The following is an 18,786-nucleotide window of genomic DNA, read 5'->3' as shown; positions in this document are numbered from 1 at the left end:
CACACAAAATGAAAGACTCCAAAATGTACCCATTAAACTCCTAAAAAATAAACTGAGTGGCGTAAATACAAGAGAAGTTCAATTTACATGCTGAGTGTTGTCACCATGTGATTACAGTCACAGAGACTCCTCCCAGCTTGCAGCTGGAGCTCTTAGAAGCTATTACATACTCTGGTGCAAGAGCCAAAAAACACAACATGAGAAAAAACACAATTAAGTCCTGAATTACTGGCTTCATCACATCCACCTTCTCCACCCCAAAGTGGCACAGAATAAACAGCTACCGCTCCCTGCAGACTACTTTTGGTGTAAAAGAGGTGACGGATTGGGGTGGAAAAAGTCCCTGCCTTAAAAAGTCCCTTTCAGATGAGTTTGTATACACCATCAAAGAGCCTCTTCTCAATCAGGGTAGGAGACCAAGGTTCCGTTCTCAGGAAATCACAATTTCATTCATTTACTTAATACGAATTTACGAATTACAAAGTGCCTGCAAATTACCAACTTCCACTTGCAGCCGTTTCTAGGTAAAAAAGAAACCTGACATCTCTAGAGGGGCCAGCAAGCTCCCCCTCAAGTCTACAGCTGAAAGGACCTTCTATGAAATTGGGTTTCTTCTGTGCCTCTGAAAGGGTAACACCCTAAAGCTGAATCACCTTTAACCTGGAAGTCTAACATGATATATAGCGATACCGGCATCCCAGGCATACAACATTAAAAGGTACACTAAATTATGAAGGTAGCTATGCTGCAAAATAGTTTAAAATTAAACGACTGTACAGTATTCATTTACGCTTGGAACTCTAGACCAAGCCTGTGGCCACCAGCACTGACATTCCTGCCATCCAGCAGAACTGACAGTGTCAGTTTGATACCTGGCTTTAGGGTCTGAGTATATTCTAACCCTATCAGGCTGGCGTTGTTCACTTTGGCCGAGAAGCTGGCATCAGGGTTGATCTGGTACTTGGCTGCTATTCCGAAGCGAGTGTTACTGTTTCCCGCTGTCCAGGCCAGATTAACAGCAGTCTCCAACTTCTTGTTCACCTTCTGATAAATGGAGCCGCCAAACTCCGCCCCATCATTTACAATAGTGTGAAGCTGGAATTCATATTCATCGGTCTTGTAGCCAACCGCAAAGTTGCTCTGGATCACTCGAGACTTTGTGGTCTCAAAATTCATCTGGTAGTCAGCCAGCCAGCCAGCCCTCATAACCCAGCACGAGAGCACCCGGGTGGAAGGCCCGGCAATGTCGAAATCCACGTCACAGCCCAGGTTGATAATGTTCCCGCTTGTACCCTGTCTTGATTTTAGCATTTTTTTTCCCCAGCGTTTGGTGAGAAGGATGAAATCGAAGGTCAGCGTCAGGCCACGTGCAAGCTGATCTTCCACAGTAATCTCCGTGCCTAGTGTGTTGTCAGTGTTCCATTTCTCCGTAAACGTCAGACCATATTCGGTCCACCTGTAACTTGGTTTCCAGACTGCCCCGTCACTCTGGTGGTCTCAGTGCTGGCTGAACTTGAGCTTGTAAATTCCAGGCCATTCTCAGATTTTGTCTGCAAATCAAGTTTTATTAAGCCAAGTGCATAGCTCTTGGTGAAGACATCCCTGGCAGATTTGCCAAGATCAGCATATGTGGGAGGCACAGCCATCTTCTGCTCAGAAGCGGTGGCTGTGGGCTCCGCGGCGGCTACGGCGGGGGCTGCAGCATGAGGAACAGAGCGAGCGGTGGGGCAGAGGGCCTATCTCATTGTTTTAATTTGCACTTCTCTAATGACGTAAGACGTGGAACAACTTTTCATGTGCTTATTTGTGATCTATATACAGGTATCCCCTGCTTTTCAAAAGTCTATTTTTATGCCAGTTTGCTTTTAGGGAAGATCTACATTAGTACCTGTTTGCTGATCAAAATAAATCAGAAGAGGATTTTTGCTTTTACGAACAAAGGCAAGAAGCAGAAACAGCGTTCAGCTTTCGTCTTGCAGCAAAAGCCATTACAGATCCAGCCCATACTATCAGCAACAAGAGTGGCACCAAGGAGCATGATGGCTGGGTCACATGGTCAGAGTATGCTTAGTTTTGTAAGAAGCCTCCAAACTGTCTTCACGCAGTCCTTCCTCAGAAGCTACACTCAGCATCTCGGCTTCAAGCAGCCGCAGCTTTGACTGTGTCTGTGAGCATCTGTGCTTTATCTCAGTTTAATTTGTGCGTCTGTTAGCAAGATGTGTCCTAAGGTAACTGCTTGTTTTTTGCCATATGAAAAGTTTCATAGGAATGCTCTACTTTCAGATGGCAGGGGAAACGTGTTATCTCCTTAAATGAGGTGTCTTAAGGCCTCTGGCCTATTTTTTAAAATCAGGTTGTTTCCTTATTTCTGAGTTTTAAGAGTTCTTTCTACATTTTGGGATGGGCCTTTTCCAAGTATTTTCTCTCAGTCTGAGACTTATCTTCTCATTCTTTTCACACTGTCTTTCTCAGAGCAGAAGTTTTTAATTTTAATGAAGTCCAGCTTATCCATTCTTTCACGGATCGTGCTTTTGCTGTTGTAATTAAAAACTCATCAACACACCCTAGATCATCTAGGTTTTTCTAACTACGTTATCTTCTGGGATTTTATAGTTTCGCATTTTACGTTTAAGTCTGTGATGCATTTTGAATTAATTTTTGTCAAGGGTGTAAGGTCTGTGTCTAGATTCACTTGTTTGCATGGGGCGGGGGGGGGGGGGCCAGTTGTTCCAGCACCGTTTGTTAAAAAGACTATCTTGGCTCCATTGGACTGCCTTTGCTCCTTTGTCAAAGAACACCTGACTTTATCTGTGGGTCTATTTCTGGGCTCTCGATTCTGTTCCATTGATCTACTGGTCCAATCTCTCACCATTATCACATTGTCTTGATTACTGTAGATTTACAGCAAGACTTTAAGTTGGATAGTGTCAGTTCCCCAACTTTGTTCTTCTCCGTCAACACTGTTGGCTATTCTGGTTATTTTTCCCTCTCCAACTAAACATTAGAATAAGCTTGTCAATACTCACAGAATAGCTTGCTGGGATTTTTACAGGGATTGCACTGAATCTGTAGATCAAGTCAGGAAGAACTGACATTTTGCCAGTATTGAGTCTTCCTATCCATGAACACAAAATACCTATTTAATTTTTCTTAGATATCTTTCAAAGTTTTGTAGTTTTTCTCATAGAGATATTATAATATTTTATTAGATTTATACCTAAGTATTCCATTTTGGCATGTTAATATAAATGGTATTGTGTTTTTAATTTCAAATTCCACTTGCTTATTGTCCGTATAGTGGGAAGCAATTGACTTTTGTATACTAAATTTGTATATTGCAATAACTGCTTATTAATTTTAGGAGTTTTTGGTTGATTCTTTCAGATTTTCTACATAGATTTATAACGTCATCTATGAACAAAGACAGTTTTATTTCCCTCTTTCCCATCTGTAGGCCTTTTATTTCCTTTTCTTGTCTCAATGCATTAGCTAGGACTTCCAGTACAATGTTGAAAAGAAGTGATGAGAGGGGATGTTCTTGGCTTGTTCCTGATCTTTGTGGGAAAGCTTCAAGCTTCTCACCATTAAGTATATTAGCTGTAGGTTTTCTGTAGATAATCTTTATCAAGTTGAGAAAGTAAACTAAGACTACATGGGAACTAAGAGTTTTGTGGGTTTTTTTTATCATGAATGCATGTTATTTTTTCCAACACAATTTCTGTATCTATTAATATGATCATGTGATTTTTCTTTTGCTATTGATGTGATGGATACATTAATTGATTTTTGAATGTTGAACTAGACTTGTATACCTCGAATAAATCCTATGTGGTCAAGGTGTATGATTCTTCTTATACATTATTGCATTCTATTTACTAATATTTTCTTGACGATTTTTATATCTACGTATAAAGAGATATTGTCTGTAGTTTTTTTTTCTTGTAATGTCATCATCATATTTTGATATAAGAGTAACCGTCTGCATCAATCAGCTGAAAAAGATTATAAAGAATTGGTATAGTGTCTTCCTTAAGAATAAGTGAGGGAATTCCCCAGTGGCACAGTGGTTAAGAATCCACCTGCCAATGCAGGGGATACGGGTTTGAGCCCTGGTCCAGGAAGATCCCACATGCCATGGACCAACTAAGCCCACGTGCCACAACTACTGAGCCTGCACTCTAAAACCCTTGAGCCACAACTACTGAGCCCTCATGCCACAACTACTGAAGCCCACGCACCTAGAGCCCATGCTCTGCAACGAGAAGCCACTGCAATGAGAAGCCCGCGTGCTGCAACAAAGAGTAGCCCCCCTGCTCACAGCAACTAGAGAAAGCCCACACACAGCAACGAAGACCCAACACAGCCATAAATGAAAGAAAAAGGAAGGAAGGAAGGAAGGAAGGAAGGGAGGGAGGGAGGGAGGGAGGGAGGGAGGGAGAAAAAAATAATAATAAGTGAATAATCCATTGGGCCTGGTGCTTTCTGTTGGGAAAATTATTAAATGAATACATATATATATTTAAATACAGTATTGCTATTACTACTTTCAACAATCTGTTAGGTCAATTAAGAATAAGAAAAAAAAAGATTTTATTTTAACCACTCATTCTCTGATGCTCTTCCTTCCTTGCTAAAGATTAGAGTTCTTGACCTATATATTTTCCTTATTACTGCAAAACTTCTTTTAACATTTCTTGCAAAGCAGGTCTACTGGCAAAAAATATCCTGAATGTTTGTTTGTCTGAGAAAGTCTTTCTTCTTCACTCTGAAGGGTAATTTTGCAGGATATTGAATTCTGGGTGGTATAGAGTCTTTTTTTCTCTCAACACTAAATACTTCACTCCAGTTTCTTCTTGTTTCCAGTGGTGTTTTGAGACGTTGGATGTACTTCTTATCTTTGCTCCTCCATTGGTAAGTTTTTTCCCTCTGGCTTCTCTCTGGACTTTTTAATTTTCTGTACCTTGAAAATGATACGCCTATGTGTAGGGGTTTTTTGCATTTATTCTGCTTGGTGTTCTCTGAACTTCCTGGATCGGTGGTTAAGTGTCTGACATTAATTTGCAGAAATTATCAGTCTTTACTGTTTCGAATATTTCTTCTATTCCTTTCATCATGATTCTAGAGAACTTCTGTAGGTGTCCTACAGCTCTTAGATACTCAATTCTGTTATGGTTTTTCTTTCAGTCATTTTTCTCTTCGCTTTTCACTTTTGCAGGCTTCTTTTGAGATACTCTCAAGCTCAGAAACTGTTTGCTCAGCGACGTCCCATTGACTAATAAGTCCCATTGACTAATTAGTCCCATTGACTAATAAGCCCAAAGGCATTCTTAATTTCTGTTACAGTGTCTTTGATCTCCAGCATTTCTTTTTCCTTCCTTCCTAGAATTTCCACCTCTCTGCTTACATTGCCCATCTGTTCTTACAGGCAGTCTACCTTATCCATTGGAACCTTTAGCATATTAATCATGGTTGTTTTAAATTCCTGGTTTGCAGTTGAAAGTCTGGTGGGCCTGGATTACCTGTAGATACTATTCTGCTCCTTCTTCTCTGTGACATATAAAATTACATCTACATACATAATGGAAAAATGTAAATAATTATATGAATAAATGTAAATTAATTACTCCACTTATACAGTATACATAAATTATACGTGATTATTTATAAATTATACACAATTATATATAAATTATATATGATTATATATAATTACATATACATATAACTATATATATATAGTTTTATATATATAGCTATATAAAAGAGACAAATAAGGAGCAGAATTATGTCTACAGGCAACAAAAGCACACCAGATAAACAGGTAAAAATTGAGATGAGCTTCCTTGTACGCTTGGGAAAGGAGGGTGGGTCAGCATAGCTTTTGTAGCTTCAGGGTCCTACAGCAACTTGTTCTGCTGTTTTCATCTAGTGTTCAAAACCAGGCTTTTTGATTATGAGATCTATTGGCTGTTTCCCTGCCCCACTTTCACCTGGTCCTTCTCTATCCTTTGCCCCTATCCACCCCCCTGCTCAATCTGAACTGGATTCCCAACAATTTCCCTCAGAACAGGGCTTTGTCAAGAAAAGAGCCTTATTTGGTTAGTTTCACAAGTCCATAAGCCAAGATTGCTCTAGAAACATCCATCCTTATCATAGTACCTTTGTTCCTTCCTAGTGTTAGCTTCTAGTTTCACAATGGCCCACCATGTCTTCTAGTGAGTACCTGTTACCAGTTTTCAGAGACAGCAGAAACCATGTCACCTCCCCTACACTTCCTCCCCTACACTTACTGATACCAGAGGTGGGGATAACTTGTCACCTAGTTTGCTTTAGATATTATATTGTCTGTGGGTTTCAGGTTTTGCCGTCATCATAGGTCTGTTTTTATGTGGAGATTCAAGGAGATTAAAAACTATGCCTCCCTAATAACTTCTCATTTCTCCATAAACTTTTTAATAATAATAAGGTGGGTATCTCTGAAAATGACTAGTTCCAAAGAACAAAAGCCCAACTTTTCAATTCTAAAATATAGAAACAAAAATGTCATTCATATAAGGAGTGTGCAGTAAATATCCATAATTATGAATAACTATTTAAACATATCATCAGATTTAATGCTTACATTTTCTGCAAGAAAATCTATGCTGGAATTATGAAACATTCTCTTTCAGGCACAGATCAGCCTGAATAAATATCCTAGGAAAATGAAACAGTCTTCTGAAAAAGTAACTCTTGCATTTGATTAGAAGGTTCTGTGCTTAAGGTTTTTCTGGGATCATTTCCAGGAATATGTATATAATTTACAGTGACTGACTACTCAATGCCAACAATAATTCCGTTCTCCCAACCTTTATAATAAATGCAGGAGACACCAATTTGAGGGGTTAAAAAAAAAGGCCATCTCTCATTTTCTACCAATGAATGTCAAATCCAGATATATCTGCATGAAACACATCTGCACCCAGGCTTAGATAGTTTAAACGTCAACTGAAATCCACAGTTTTGACTCTTTGCTCTTACAGAAAATTAAAAGTCTATTTTATAAAATAAATTGCCCTAAGACTAGTGGTTGCCTTTCAAATTTAATAATCCATTAAATCTTATGAATCACTCACTAGTGCTTCATGCTAAAAAATAAGAAAATAAATGAGCTTTACCCAGGTCCTCAGGGAATTTAGAAGCTGGTGTATGGTACCTGGGAGTATACATACTTACATATTCAGGGAGAGAAGATGCTGTGGATGTTACACAGAATTAAGTCCAACTAACACTATAATAGAAATATAAATAAATCACTTAAGAAAAACAGAGAGAAAAACAGCCCAGAGGAGGGACTATTTGAGATAGGCTTTGAAGGGCAAGGAGTATTTCACCAGCAGGAAACGTAAAGGAAGGACGTACAAGTCAGGGAGAACAAAGTAAAATGGAGATATGAAAAAAAACTCACACAGTAGGGAATCATCAAGTAATCTGAGTAGGGGAAAGAAAAGAGTATTTATGTTGTAAGAACTTTAAAAAAAAAGTTCAGATTGGTTTACTGGACTTCAGTTGCTATTTTATTCTACGCTTGATAAACTACTTCAGTATCTCATCTTAAATACAAATTTTCAGATAAACCGAAAAACAATAATAGAGCACGACAACAACAAAAATGGTTGAGATGGTCAGTTCACTATGTCAACAGTCACAACTAGATAGCCAAGTATCCCTGCGAAGAATTAACCAGTTTATTTTTTTTCCAAAAATTTTTTTCAGTTTTTTTTGAGATATAATTGACATGCATCACTGTGTAAGCTTTTACTGAAGTATAGTTGATTTACAATATTATATTAGTTTCAGGTATACTAACATGGAGTATACTAGAGTGTTCCACGTATGTTCACTTCTAGGATTTTATGGTTTAAGGTCTGACATTTAGGTCTTTAATCCATTTTGAGTTTATTTTGTATACAGTGTGAGGAAATGTTCTACTCTCATTCTTTTATAGGTAGCTGTCCAGTATTCCCAGCACCACTCACTGAAGAGACTGTTTTTTCTCCACTGTATATTCTTGCCTCATTTGTCATAGATTAATTGGCTGTAGGTGCCTGGGTTTATTTATTTCTGGGCTCTCTATGCTGCTCCATTGATCTATGTGTCTCTTTTTATGTCAGTACCATGTTGTTTTGATTACTGTAGCTTTGTAGTATAGTCTGAGGTCAAAGAGCATGACACCTCCAGCTTTGTTCTTTTTCTTCAAAATTGCTTTGGCAATTCAGGTCTTTTTGAGTTCCATATACATTTTAGGATTATTTGCTCTAGCTCTGTGAAAATTTTATGGGTATTTTGATAGGGATTGAATTAAATCTGTAGATTGCTTTGGGTAGCAGACATTTTACGAATATTATTTCTTCCAATCCATGAATGGAATATCTTTCCATTTCTCTGTACCATCTTCAATTTCCTTCAACAGTGTTTTATAGTTTTCATAGTATAGGTCTTTCACTGCCTTAGTTAAGTTTATTCCTGGGTATTTTATTCTTTTTGATGCAATTTTAAACAGGATTGTTTTTTGTTTCCTCTTTCTGAGAGTTCATTGTTAATATATAGTAAGTGGGGTCGGAGTGTTTGCTGGGCTCAGGCTGTGGCGTGCACTGGGGCAGTCACAGGCAGCCATCTCAGCAGTTTTCAATCTGCCCCCTCCACCCTGCTTCAGGAGCAAGCCAGCACAAGCACACTGCTCACAGGCAAAATTCAGGCTTCCCATAGCCCTCTTTTGAGTCCCACCAGCCCTCCCACCAGCCAAAGGGGTTCATTTTCCCTGTGTCAGACCCCAGCGCTGGGGCATCCAATATGTGACAGGAACTGCTAACTCCCCAGGGCAAATCTCCACCCGTGTATCTCTCTTTTCCTCTGAGTCCCCTCCCAAAGGCACAAGGTCCCAACCTGATCACTTCTCTTCCCTTCCTACCCGATTCCATGAGGATCTTTCTTATAGCCTTGGCTATACAGGAGTCTTTCTGCCAGTCTCCAATTAGTTTTCAGTGAGAACTGTTGCACATGTAGATGTATTTTTGATGTGTTTGTGGGGAGAGGTGAGCTCCACCTCCTCCTACTCCTCCATCTTGATCTATTTCAAGATTAACCAGTTTAAATGAATGCCTAGCCTATTTCCGTGCCTTGACTGCTACATGACATACCTAACTAGAGCATGAGGAGAGTTCATTTTTAGTACTGGAAACCAGCTCTTATATTAAAGGACCAAGAGAACCATAGCCAGTACAGTGAAAAATAAAAACCCAGCTAACTAATTGGCCTGCCTCGTTCTAGGCACGACAAAATTCCAGAAACCACAGGGAAAACACTAAATATTAAAATTCTTATTAAGTTCTTTTTAAGAAGAATATTTTTCACAACTGATACCTATTGTGGTAATTTTCACAAAGAGAATGCTCAATAAACACTTGTCAAATTAAAAATAATTCTAGGCAGGGCTATAAAATGCATAATGTTTTGTCACCCACCATTACAATATTAATAATGTGACTTGGCATTAAATTACTATAATAAATAAATCATATGTATACATTGCTCAATGTTATTCCACAGAGTAATGAAAGGGGTACTGTGATATAAAGGGAAGAATCAGGGACTCGAAGCCAAAAGACCGAGGTGTTAAGTGTGAAAAGCTATTGACGACACTTGCTTTGAGTCACAGGAAGCCTTTGGCCTAGTACCTGCCCTCTACTAGCCCCCATGTCCTCATGTGTACAGTGACTATAACAGCAATAACCATGCACACATTCTCCTATTGTGACAATTACATGAAATCCTGCAGGTCAAAGGACTCTGTAAACTAAAAAGTGCTACACAAAACATTATTAAATTGACTGCTTTCTGGTTGATTTTCTACCCCCAGAAACATCTTCATTTCCTCTCTTTCCTTTATTCTACACAGTCATCTATCAGCACATCCTCTAAATCCTACAGGTCTATTCTCAACTCCCCCAAGTTTCCCACCACCATTGTTTCTCATCTGAAGACCCAGCAGCTGCCCTGCAGACTTCTGCAGGCACCTTCCACCTGCTCTCACTGCTTCTAATCTTACTCGTTTCAAAAGCTTCTAATCTCTCACCAGAACCCAACCATGCTGGCAACTTGATCTTGGACTTCTATCTTCCAAAACTGTGAGAAATAAATTTCTGTTGTTTAAGCCAAAAAAACCCCACAAAAGCCTCTAATCCACAGAAGAGCTAAATCAAATATTTACTTAAATATTAAATCAAATTATATTGCTCACCTGGTCCAATGGCCTCCCTTTATACTAGGAAGGAACCTCAATTGCTAACCAAGGGCTGACAGGCCCTTCACCTCTCCTCACCAGTGGCCCCATTCATGGTACTAGAGCTGCAGTGGCTTACCTGTTTTTCCTTAAACAGTCTGCAAGCACATTCCTAACGAGGGGCCCTTGCATTGCGTGGTTCTTTCCAGAAAGGTCAAGAACTTAGTACTTCTCCCTCCCTCACTTCATTCTGCTCAAATATCACTGCCTCAGAAAGGTCTTCCCTAAACACCCTTTGTGAAAGGGTGAGTCCTTGCCGTATCGCTCTCCACCCTGTTACTACTCTGCTTTTCTTCACAGCCCTTATCGGTTCTAAAATTATATCACTTATTTACATTGTTTACTTTTCCCCTACTATATATAAACAGCACGGGGCAAGGACTTTGGCTATTCCTGTTAACAATCGCATCTGAGTTATTTGCAAAGAGTAGGGGCTCAACTGAAACTTTGCTTAATGAATAGGGAAAAGACTGTTCAATTTCCTTTAGTTTCTGTTCCATAGAAAAGAGCAGAGTGCCCATAAATAACTTCAATGCCCCTATTAAAACCCGAATGTTTGAGTAGCCTGAAAAGGCTTTATCCCACCTTGGAATTCGAAGTGGACTCCAAGAAGCAAAGTCTGTTGCCAAACCCTTCTGCGGCCAAACACAGTTTCTGCTGTTCTTTGTGGATGGTTGCAGTACACTGCAGAACCACTTCATCATCCTGCAGAGGGGAGGAGAAGAGAAAAAAGTGAGATCTGGCATTACTCAGTCTAAATCAGATCCACAAGGTTATTATTTAATGCTTTTTAAAATCAGAGAAAAATAGGACTCCCCTGGTGGCTCAATGGTTAAGAATCCACCTGCCAATGCAGGGGACACAGGTTCGATCCCTGGTCCAGGAAGATCCCTCATGACACGAAGCAACTAAGCCGGTGAGCCACAACTACTGAGCCTTCACTCTAGAGCCCATGAGCCACAAACACTGAGCCCACGTGCCGCAACTACTGAAGCCAGCACGCCTAGACCCCGTGTTCCACAACAAGAGAAGCCACCACAATGAGAAGCCCGCACACCGCAAGGAAGGGTAGCCCCAGCTCGCCGCAACTAGAGAAAGCCCACGCGCAGCAACGAAGATCCGATGCAGCCAAAAATAAATAAATAAATTTTAAAAAATATTATTTTAAAAATTAAAAAAAATAAAATCAAAGAAAAATAAATATAAGAACAACTGTCCCCAAAAAAGCCAAAGAATCAATTCCTAGTGTACTTTTATTTGCAAAAAAAAGATAACTGGGTAGGGGGAGGTGGGAGAAGTTATTGCTATTCAAGGCAATCAACAGCTTTTTTTTTTTTTTACTGTCATTACTGATCCCCAAAGGCAACCTGCATGGAGAAAAGTAAAATACAGGATTTCCATGTTAGCGCTGTTACACACTGCTTTAAATCATCGAAACTATCAAAAAATGGTCTGACATATTCCTAGGACATCAAGTATTATCAAGAATGGAACAGATTCTACTAGCAAGCACATACACATCGTTCCAAAACTGACACAGGAAAACAGGTCAATAACAGAGCTTCTGGGTTCAAATCAACCTGAAAAATCATCTTAGCTCAACCACACATTGGCAACTTGATCATCTTTGAAATGATCCTGGATTGCTTAAAAATGTACAGAGAGGTGATCTGTTAGTTCAGTCCTCTGCAATCCAACACTTGGTTTCCAATCAATTGCAGGGTTACAGGAAAAACTGTACAAGGGAAAGATGATCCATGGGATGACTCAGTACAGGCAGCATGAACACGACAAGATGCACGGGCTTTAGAATTAGCAACAGCTGGGTTCTTACCCCAGTTCTGCCGTCTACAAAATGAGGAGGGAAGTGAGATCAACTAACTTACACAGTGACTGACATACAAAAGGCCCTAAATCAACAAGAAATGCAAGATATCATTATCATTTTTTAACAGATTCTAAGTGGCAAATGCCTAAAAAGTCTAGCCATTTATATTTTGACATTTCAACCTCAAAGAAACAGGATACTTAACAGAGAAAAAAAACAAAAAACAAATATACTCATCGACCCTTTTAATTAGAATCAAAGCGAAAAAGGAATATGAGTACATGCTAGAAGATGCTTACCATGGTAGAATACTAGAGTGGAGGTGATAAGATACAGCAAATATTCAAAAGCAGAAAACAAGGCTTTTTGGTTAACCTAAAGAATATGCTATATCAACTGGAAAAGTGCAGCTGTAATTTAATACAAACCCTTATCATGCTATATATTTACTTTATTTCCTACGTGGTAGCAGCAATACCTAATAGCTGGCTCATAGTACCGGTCACAGCCAAGCCCAATCTCTTAATAATTAGCTCCCAACTCTCCCCACAGTGCTCAGTGATTTCCAGTGAGCATTCAATTGTTACGTTTTAAAAGTCAACTGCTAAAAAAAAAAGCACTATTTTCATATAATGAGTACATCTGAATATTAATTCATGTTCAGCATGGCTATAATAAAAATAATGAAATACCTCTGTTGCTTATATAATCTGCAAGATCAAAGATACATCGTATTTTCCAAATAGGTGGTATAGTAACAAAGAACTGAATTGTCCTGATGTGCTCAATGCCTTCCCAAACCGCCACAGTCTTTTGCTATCTTGTCTCACCCTATGGAACTAACTCTAGCGAGTAAACTACACTCTTGGGTAAGATAGGTTCCTTTGGATACTGGAGGCTATCTAAACACAGTTAGTAAATACTTACTGTAATGTACTAATTAAGGACGTTTTAGGAATGAGAATAAGAAAATACAGCAAGGTATAAGGCAGGTGAGAATAACAGTGCTACCCAGTAAGCCCGAAAGAAGAGAAGGTGTACCATATTTACCAAAAATATAGTGTATGCCAGTCCTGGCATTAATTTATTTAATCCTCACAATATCCCAGTAATATACAGATTATCCACAGATATACACATGAGGAAAATAAGGCTCAAAGTAACTTGTTACTCACAGAGGGCTGAACATACTTATTTCTAAGAACTGGTCATTAGACCTAACTTATTTGAATGTAAAAGTCCTCAACCCCACACTGCTTCCAGAGGCTGAGTTGATTTTTTAAGACACTTGTTATCTAGAGAAGTACTTCTCAGTCTTTAACATGCATCCTTTCACCTGTAGGTCTTGCTAAAATACAAGGTCTTGGGTAGACTTTTGCATTTCTAACAAGTGCTCAAGTACGAGGGGGATTCAGAATGGGTCCCAGAAAGGATATGGATCCCAGAAAAGATGTGAGAAGTCTTTTATGAGAGTTTGGAGGCAGTCAGTAACAGATGAATATTAAAATAAGTCCGTGGACTTTGGACAGAACCAGAAATGAGAGCACATTTCTGGAGATGCTCATTAATATGTGATACAAACCAACTATATAAGGGAAAGGAACCAACAATGTACTGAACTACTCTATTAAATTAATAAAACCAACTCACTTGTGCAGTTTCCTTACAATTTAGTGCCCAGGCATTACGTGATGAAGCGCCTGGCCACGAAGCAACACCGAGTTCAGGGAGCTCTGCCACGCCACTAACAAGAGAGCCATGACTACAGCTTTCAACTATGATCCAACTTTGATGGATTCTAGCCTGACACACTTATAAGGCTTTTTCCAGTTTATCTGGGAGCTGTTTCTATTTTACATTCCAGTAAATGAAGAGTTCCTTTTTGACTGAAAGTGAAATATACTGAGCACTGATGGACCAAACACCAATCCGCAAACACCCGCCTATTAATTAACCCATCATTCATCTAAAAGCACAATGTTTTCTCCAGAACCACTGTGGTTGGAGAGCCTACTGACTATGCATTTTAAAAATTCTTGGGCTTCCCTGGTGGCGCAGTGGTTAAGAGTCCGCATGCCGATGCGGGGGACACGGGTTCGTGCCCCGGGCCGGGAGGATCCCACATGCCGCGGAGCAGCTGGGCCCGTGAGCCATGGCCACTGAGCCTGCGCGTCCGGAGCCTGTGCTCTGTAATGGGAGAAGCCAGAACAGTGAGAGGCCCGCGTACCACAAAAAAAATAAATAAATAAAGTCCACCATCTGTATTGTATCCAATGCTATCTGTCAAGCAGGTCAGATTAAACTCCATGGAAACCAGGTGCCCAATGAAAATAAACGTTTTACTTAAAACCCAAGGGAATCATACCACCGTTCAATTTAGACCACTGCTCCATAAACATACATTGGATTGAATTCCTTTTGTTAAATGCTCCTGTATTTTTCCTATGACCTTACAGCTCTTCAGCACAGAGATCAATTATTTATGGGGGGAAAGCCAGCACTACAATACTGCATTCCAGGCAATTTTGTGACAATACTGCATTCCAGGCAATTTTGTGAGGCGTAAATAAGACATGATTTCTCTAACAAATGCTGCCACGTCTGCTGTAACAGTACAAAATGGAAAATAATTATCAAATAACACCACCAACAGCTCCTCTCAAACATTCATTTATCACTGAAATATTTTCTGAGGACATAATATGTTCTAGGAAATGTTCTAAGCCCTTGAGATGATTTACGAAATAAATCAAAGATCCCTGAACTTATTAGGCTTACATTCTAGCAGGGAATAGAGACAATAAACAAAAAGACAATAAGTTCGTAAATTATGTTAAAGGTGAAAAGTCTATGTTAAAAAAAAAATTGGAACAGGGTAAGGGGCTCATAGTGCTGCTGTGGTGGAGAAGATTGAAATTATGAATAAAATTAACGGGTTTCATTGAGACAAAGACTTGAAGCAGGGAAGGGGCATGAGCTATGTGAGTATCTGCAGAATGGGCAGTCCAGGCAGAAGCAAGGCCAGTGAAAGCCTCTCAGGCAGAAGAGTATCTGGCATGTTCAAGAAACAGGGAGGATGTCAGCGCAGCTGGAGTGGATTAACCCAGGGGGAAGAGGATGGTGGGAGACGAAGTCAGAGACAACAGAGCCTGATCAAGACAGGCCCTGAGCCCAGCCTAAAAGCCAAAAGCCTTTGGCTTTTACTGAGGGACAGGGAGTCTGTGCCATAAATAAATGAAGAGTTAAGTACTATTATTATGCTTTTGAGTATTAACAGATGAGAAGAGGCATTGTGAGAGTAAATCCCTATTACCCAGCAAAGTGGCTGAACAGGATTCAAATCTGGGTCCACCTGACTCTATAACCTAGACCCCTAACAATTGTGCTGTACTACCTCCTACAATGATATAAAATCCCTGCACTAACAGTCTGGCTAGAAATCTACCCAGAAACTAACCCTAGTATAATCCCCTGGTTTCCATTCATCAAATATGTTTTAGCGATGTGGCTATAGGTAAAGTTACTATGTGCAGATTTAACTGTGTTAAAAACAAAACCAAATGAAAAACAAAATCACATGAAAAACAAACTCACATAAAATAACAAGGAAACTTCTTTGAATCGAGGAGCAGCAGGCAATGGTGAGGTGAGAAAAAGGTTGTCTGTATCATTAGTAGGTAATTAAAATTTAGTCAATGATTAAATTTTCGATTGAGAAACGGCTGTCCAAAGTAGTGCTACTTACTGGATTTTTTGGAAAGGAGAGAGAAAGGTAAAGCAGAAGACAGAGATCAATACAGACAGAAGAGGAGGAAGGGACCTTTTTAACTTCCATTTCAGAGATGGAAAAATACCTATTTTTCTGGGCTATTGTAGAAAGAATGAATGTATTAACATCTACCATATCCTTCAGAACTCATGAAAATACTTGATAAAATTAAGTTGTTGGCTCTGAACTCAGCAGAGCATCTTCCTCTTCAATTAACTGCTTTTCCACTTTTCTTATTACCCTAAAACCTAGGAAATAGGAGTGGTGGCGAACCAGGATGGCAGAGGATGCCCCCAGGGCAGGCAAAGGAGGTGGCACTCTCTACAGGGAGCTTCCAAACTGAAATGAAGCCCACAAAAAGCTGGCCTGATTTTCAGTATCACCATGTACAGGCAATTCTAAACTCTGTCAGAAAATACAGTTCTACCCACCTGGCTGCCTGCCGCCTCTTCACATAGACCACATATCCGAGCTGCTAAAGCACCAGCAGAAAGCTATGCACACGCATAGCACACACACACACACACACACACACACACACACACATACAGCAACTGGTATATTAAACAGCACAAATAATTTATAGATGAAGATACAATCCTGTAATCTGATCCCAACTACAGAAGAACGGACGTAGATCAGGACTGATGCACCCATAAGACCGCATGAGGAAGCCATTTCAGCATTACGATATGTTGTATCCCATCTACTCTCTTGTGAAATTTTATTTCAAAATGCGTGAAAAAACTTTGAAACTGCCCTCATGAATATCACCCAAGACAGTGATGGCAAACTATATTTCTTAGTAGAAAGTAAGGAAGAAGTAAAAAAGTTTCCCAGAGACCACTAGGTAAAGGAAATTTCTTTGTTCTTAGGTTTTATTTTTTAATTTCTCTTTTAAAGATTTTTTTTTGATGTGGTCTATTTTTAAAGTCTTTATTGAACTTGTTACAATATTGCTTCAGTTTTATGTTTTGGTTTTCTGGCTTCGAGACATGTGGGATCTTAGCTCCCCGATCAGGGATCGAACCCTCACCCCCCTGCACTGGAAGGCGAAGTCTTAACCATTGGACCACCAGGGAAGTCCCTGCTCTTAGGTTTTAAATCCTCGAAAATAAGCACATTTCTGAAATATTTTAAATAACTTTTAAATTAGAATTTTAAAAGATACAGGAAAATAAAGAGTCTAAAATAGCTTGGACAACATATGAGGTCATCATCATAAAAATAGAAGCAGTTACAAAAATTAAGCATTTAAGTTGACCTTTGTCATAAGGGAATTGACATGCAAGTGAAAAATCAGATCAAGAAAGACTGAACATATTGCAGACATTCTAACTCAGTATCTGTTTCACGTGAGATAGATTAAAGTTGACAGATACAGTCACCAACAATAACATCAACAGAAATGTACCTTTTCCCCTTTTCCACTTGGAAAATAGCATGCATAAAATCTGTGTTCCTAGCTCTGAAATGATCTGAATTTCCTACTTGGCACTGAAGATTGCCTCACATGTAAAGATGAAATTCATCTTAATATATGTGCTGAGTATGAGACTGTTACCCTGACTTTCTCACACCTATACATGGAATACACCCACAGAAAGAGCTAGTAAAGAAAATCAGTGCTCTTACTTACACATAAAGCATTGACATCACACATTGAGACAAGCAGAGTAACTAACTGATCACTCAATAATGTCTCCCTGTCACCCGGCTGATGCTCAAGCAAGTATTAAGAGACAAAAGAGAGTGCCAGATGGACTGGCCCCTTAGGAGTCCTTCTGCAATTACACCAGAGAGTGTACCTATTGTACAAAGTATCACTTACATATGATGCTTCTATGAAAAATTAAGTGTATTTATTCATATTACTCTTAGTAATATACTTAGTAGCTATGCAGAACAGATGACCCATATTTAACTATAAAAATATGTGTATGTTATACATAATATATTGCTTGAGATTTTGCATATGCATATTTTAGAATATTCAAAGTTCTGCTCCTCCTGTCTGCAGAATGGCAGAGATCCAGGGAGAAAGCTGTAGAGCTTCTCAAAGATCCACACCAGACGTGAATGCATAAACCACATTAAAGTCCTGAAGAGCAGACAACTGTGTACGAATTATTGCAACATTTTAAGGAAGGATAACGGAAAGATTTTATGTAAAGGAAGAATGCTGAAAAGACAAAAATAGATGGAGAAGTAAGTTTAGAGGCAATTTTCAAGATCTGAATCTATATATCAATAACTCTTTATTTCAAGACAGGCAATTTCTAACTCTTGAGGACACTATGCTTTCTTGTATTACATATACACAGACTCTCTCCCTCTCTCTCTCTCTCATATATACAAGTCTGTGACCTCCAGTAACTGTAATTCTCTTGTTACCGCACAATAGAAGGACAAATTTTCAAGACTGATCAAAAAAATAAATAAATAACAGCCATCTGGACATATACATATTATACCACCCACTGGAGAATAAACACCAAAGAGTTTTTAGCAAAAACACAGAGCACGAAATAATATTATTCATAAGAACTATTTTACGCTTGTTTCTGGGATATGTTTTGATACGTACCTCCCCACCTGCATTTTTATGCAAGGGTTTCATAGCTCACACTGTATGGACATAACATTTATCTATGGATTCAGAGGCTTGCTTTTGCAAAACACAGGGAAACATGAGCTTGCGATTTCGGCCTCCAATTTACTGCTGTAATTGGCAAACTTATTAAATTCTGTTCTTGCTAATTATAAATATTTAATTCTGTTCTTGCTAATTATAAACGTAATTCTTTAATTAAAATGGAGGTTACCATGCAGCGCACCAAAACCTCCATATTTTTATAGGCTTTCAAT

At 39.1% G+C, this 18,786-nt stretch overlaps 1 protein-coding gene and 1 pseudogene across 1 annotated transcript in view; both read right to left on the bottom strand.

Moving 5' to 3' along the window:
• RYR2 (ryanodine receptor 2) overlaps positions 1–18,786 on the bottom strand; it is a 644,069-nt gene that overhangs the window by 518,363 nt on the left and 106,920 nt on the right. The window contains 1 exon segment of the mRNA XM_032609082.1: positions 10,907–11,026. Coding sequence (XP_032464973.1) covers positions 10,907–11,026 — 120 coding nt within the window.
• LOC116741873 lies at positions 787–1,646 on the bottom strand (annotated as a pseudogene).

This window comes from Phocoena sinus, chromosome 16 (genome assembly GCF_008692025.1).
Source record: "Phocoena sinus isolate mPhoSin1 chromosome 16, mPhoSin1.pri, whole genome shotgun sequence".
NCBI lineage: Eukaryota > Metazoa > Chordata > Mammalia > Artiodactyla > Phocoenidae > Phocoena > Phocoena sinus.
This window is presented reverse-complemented; position numbering and strand designations above follow the sequence as displayed.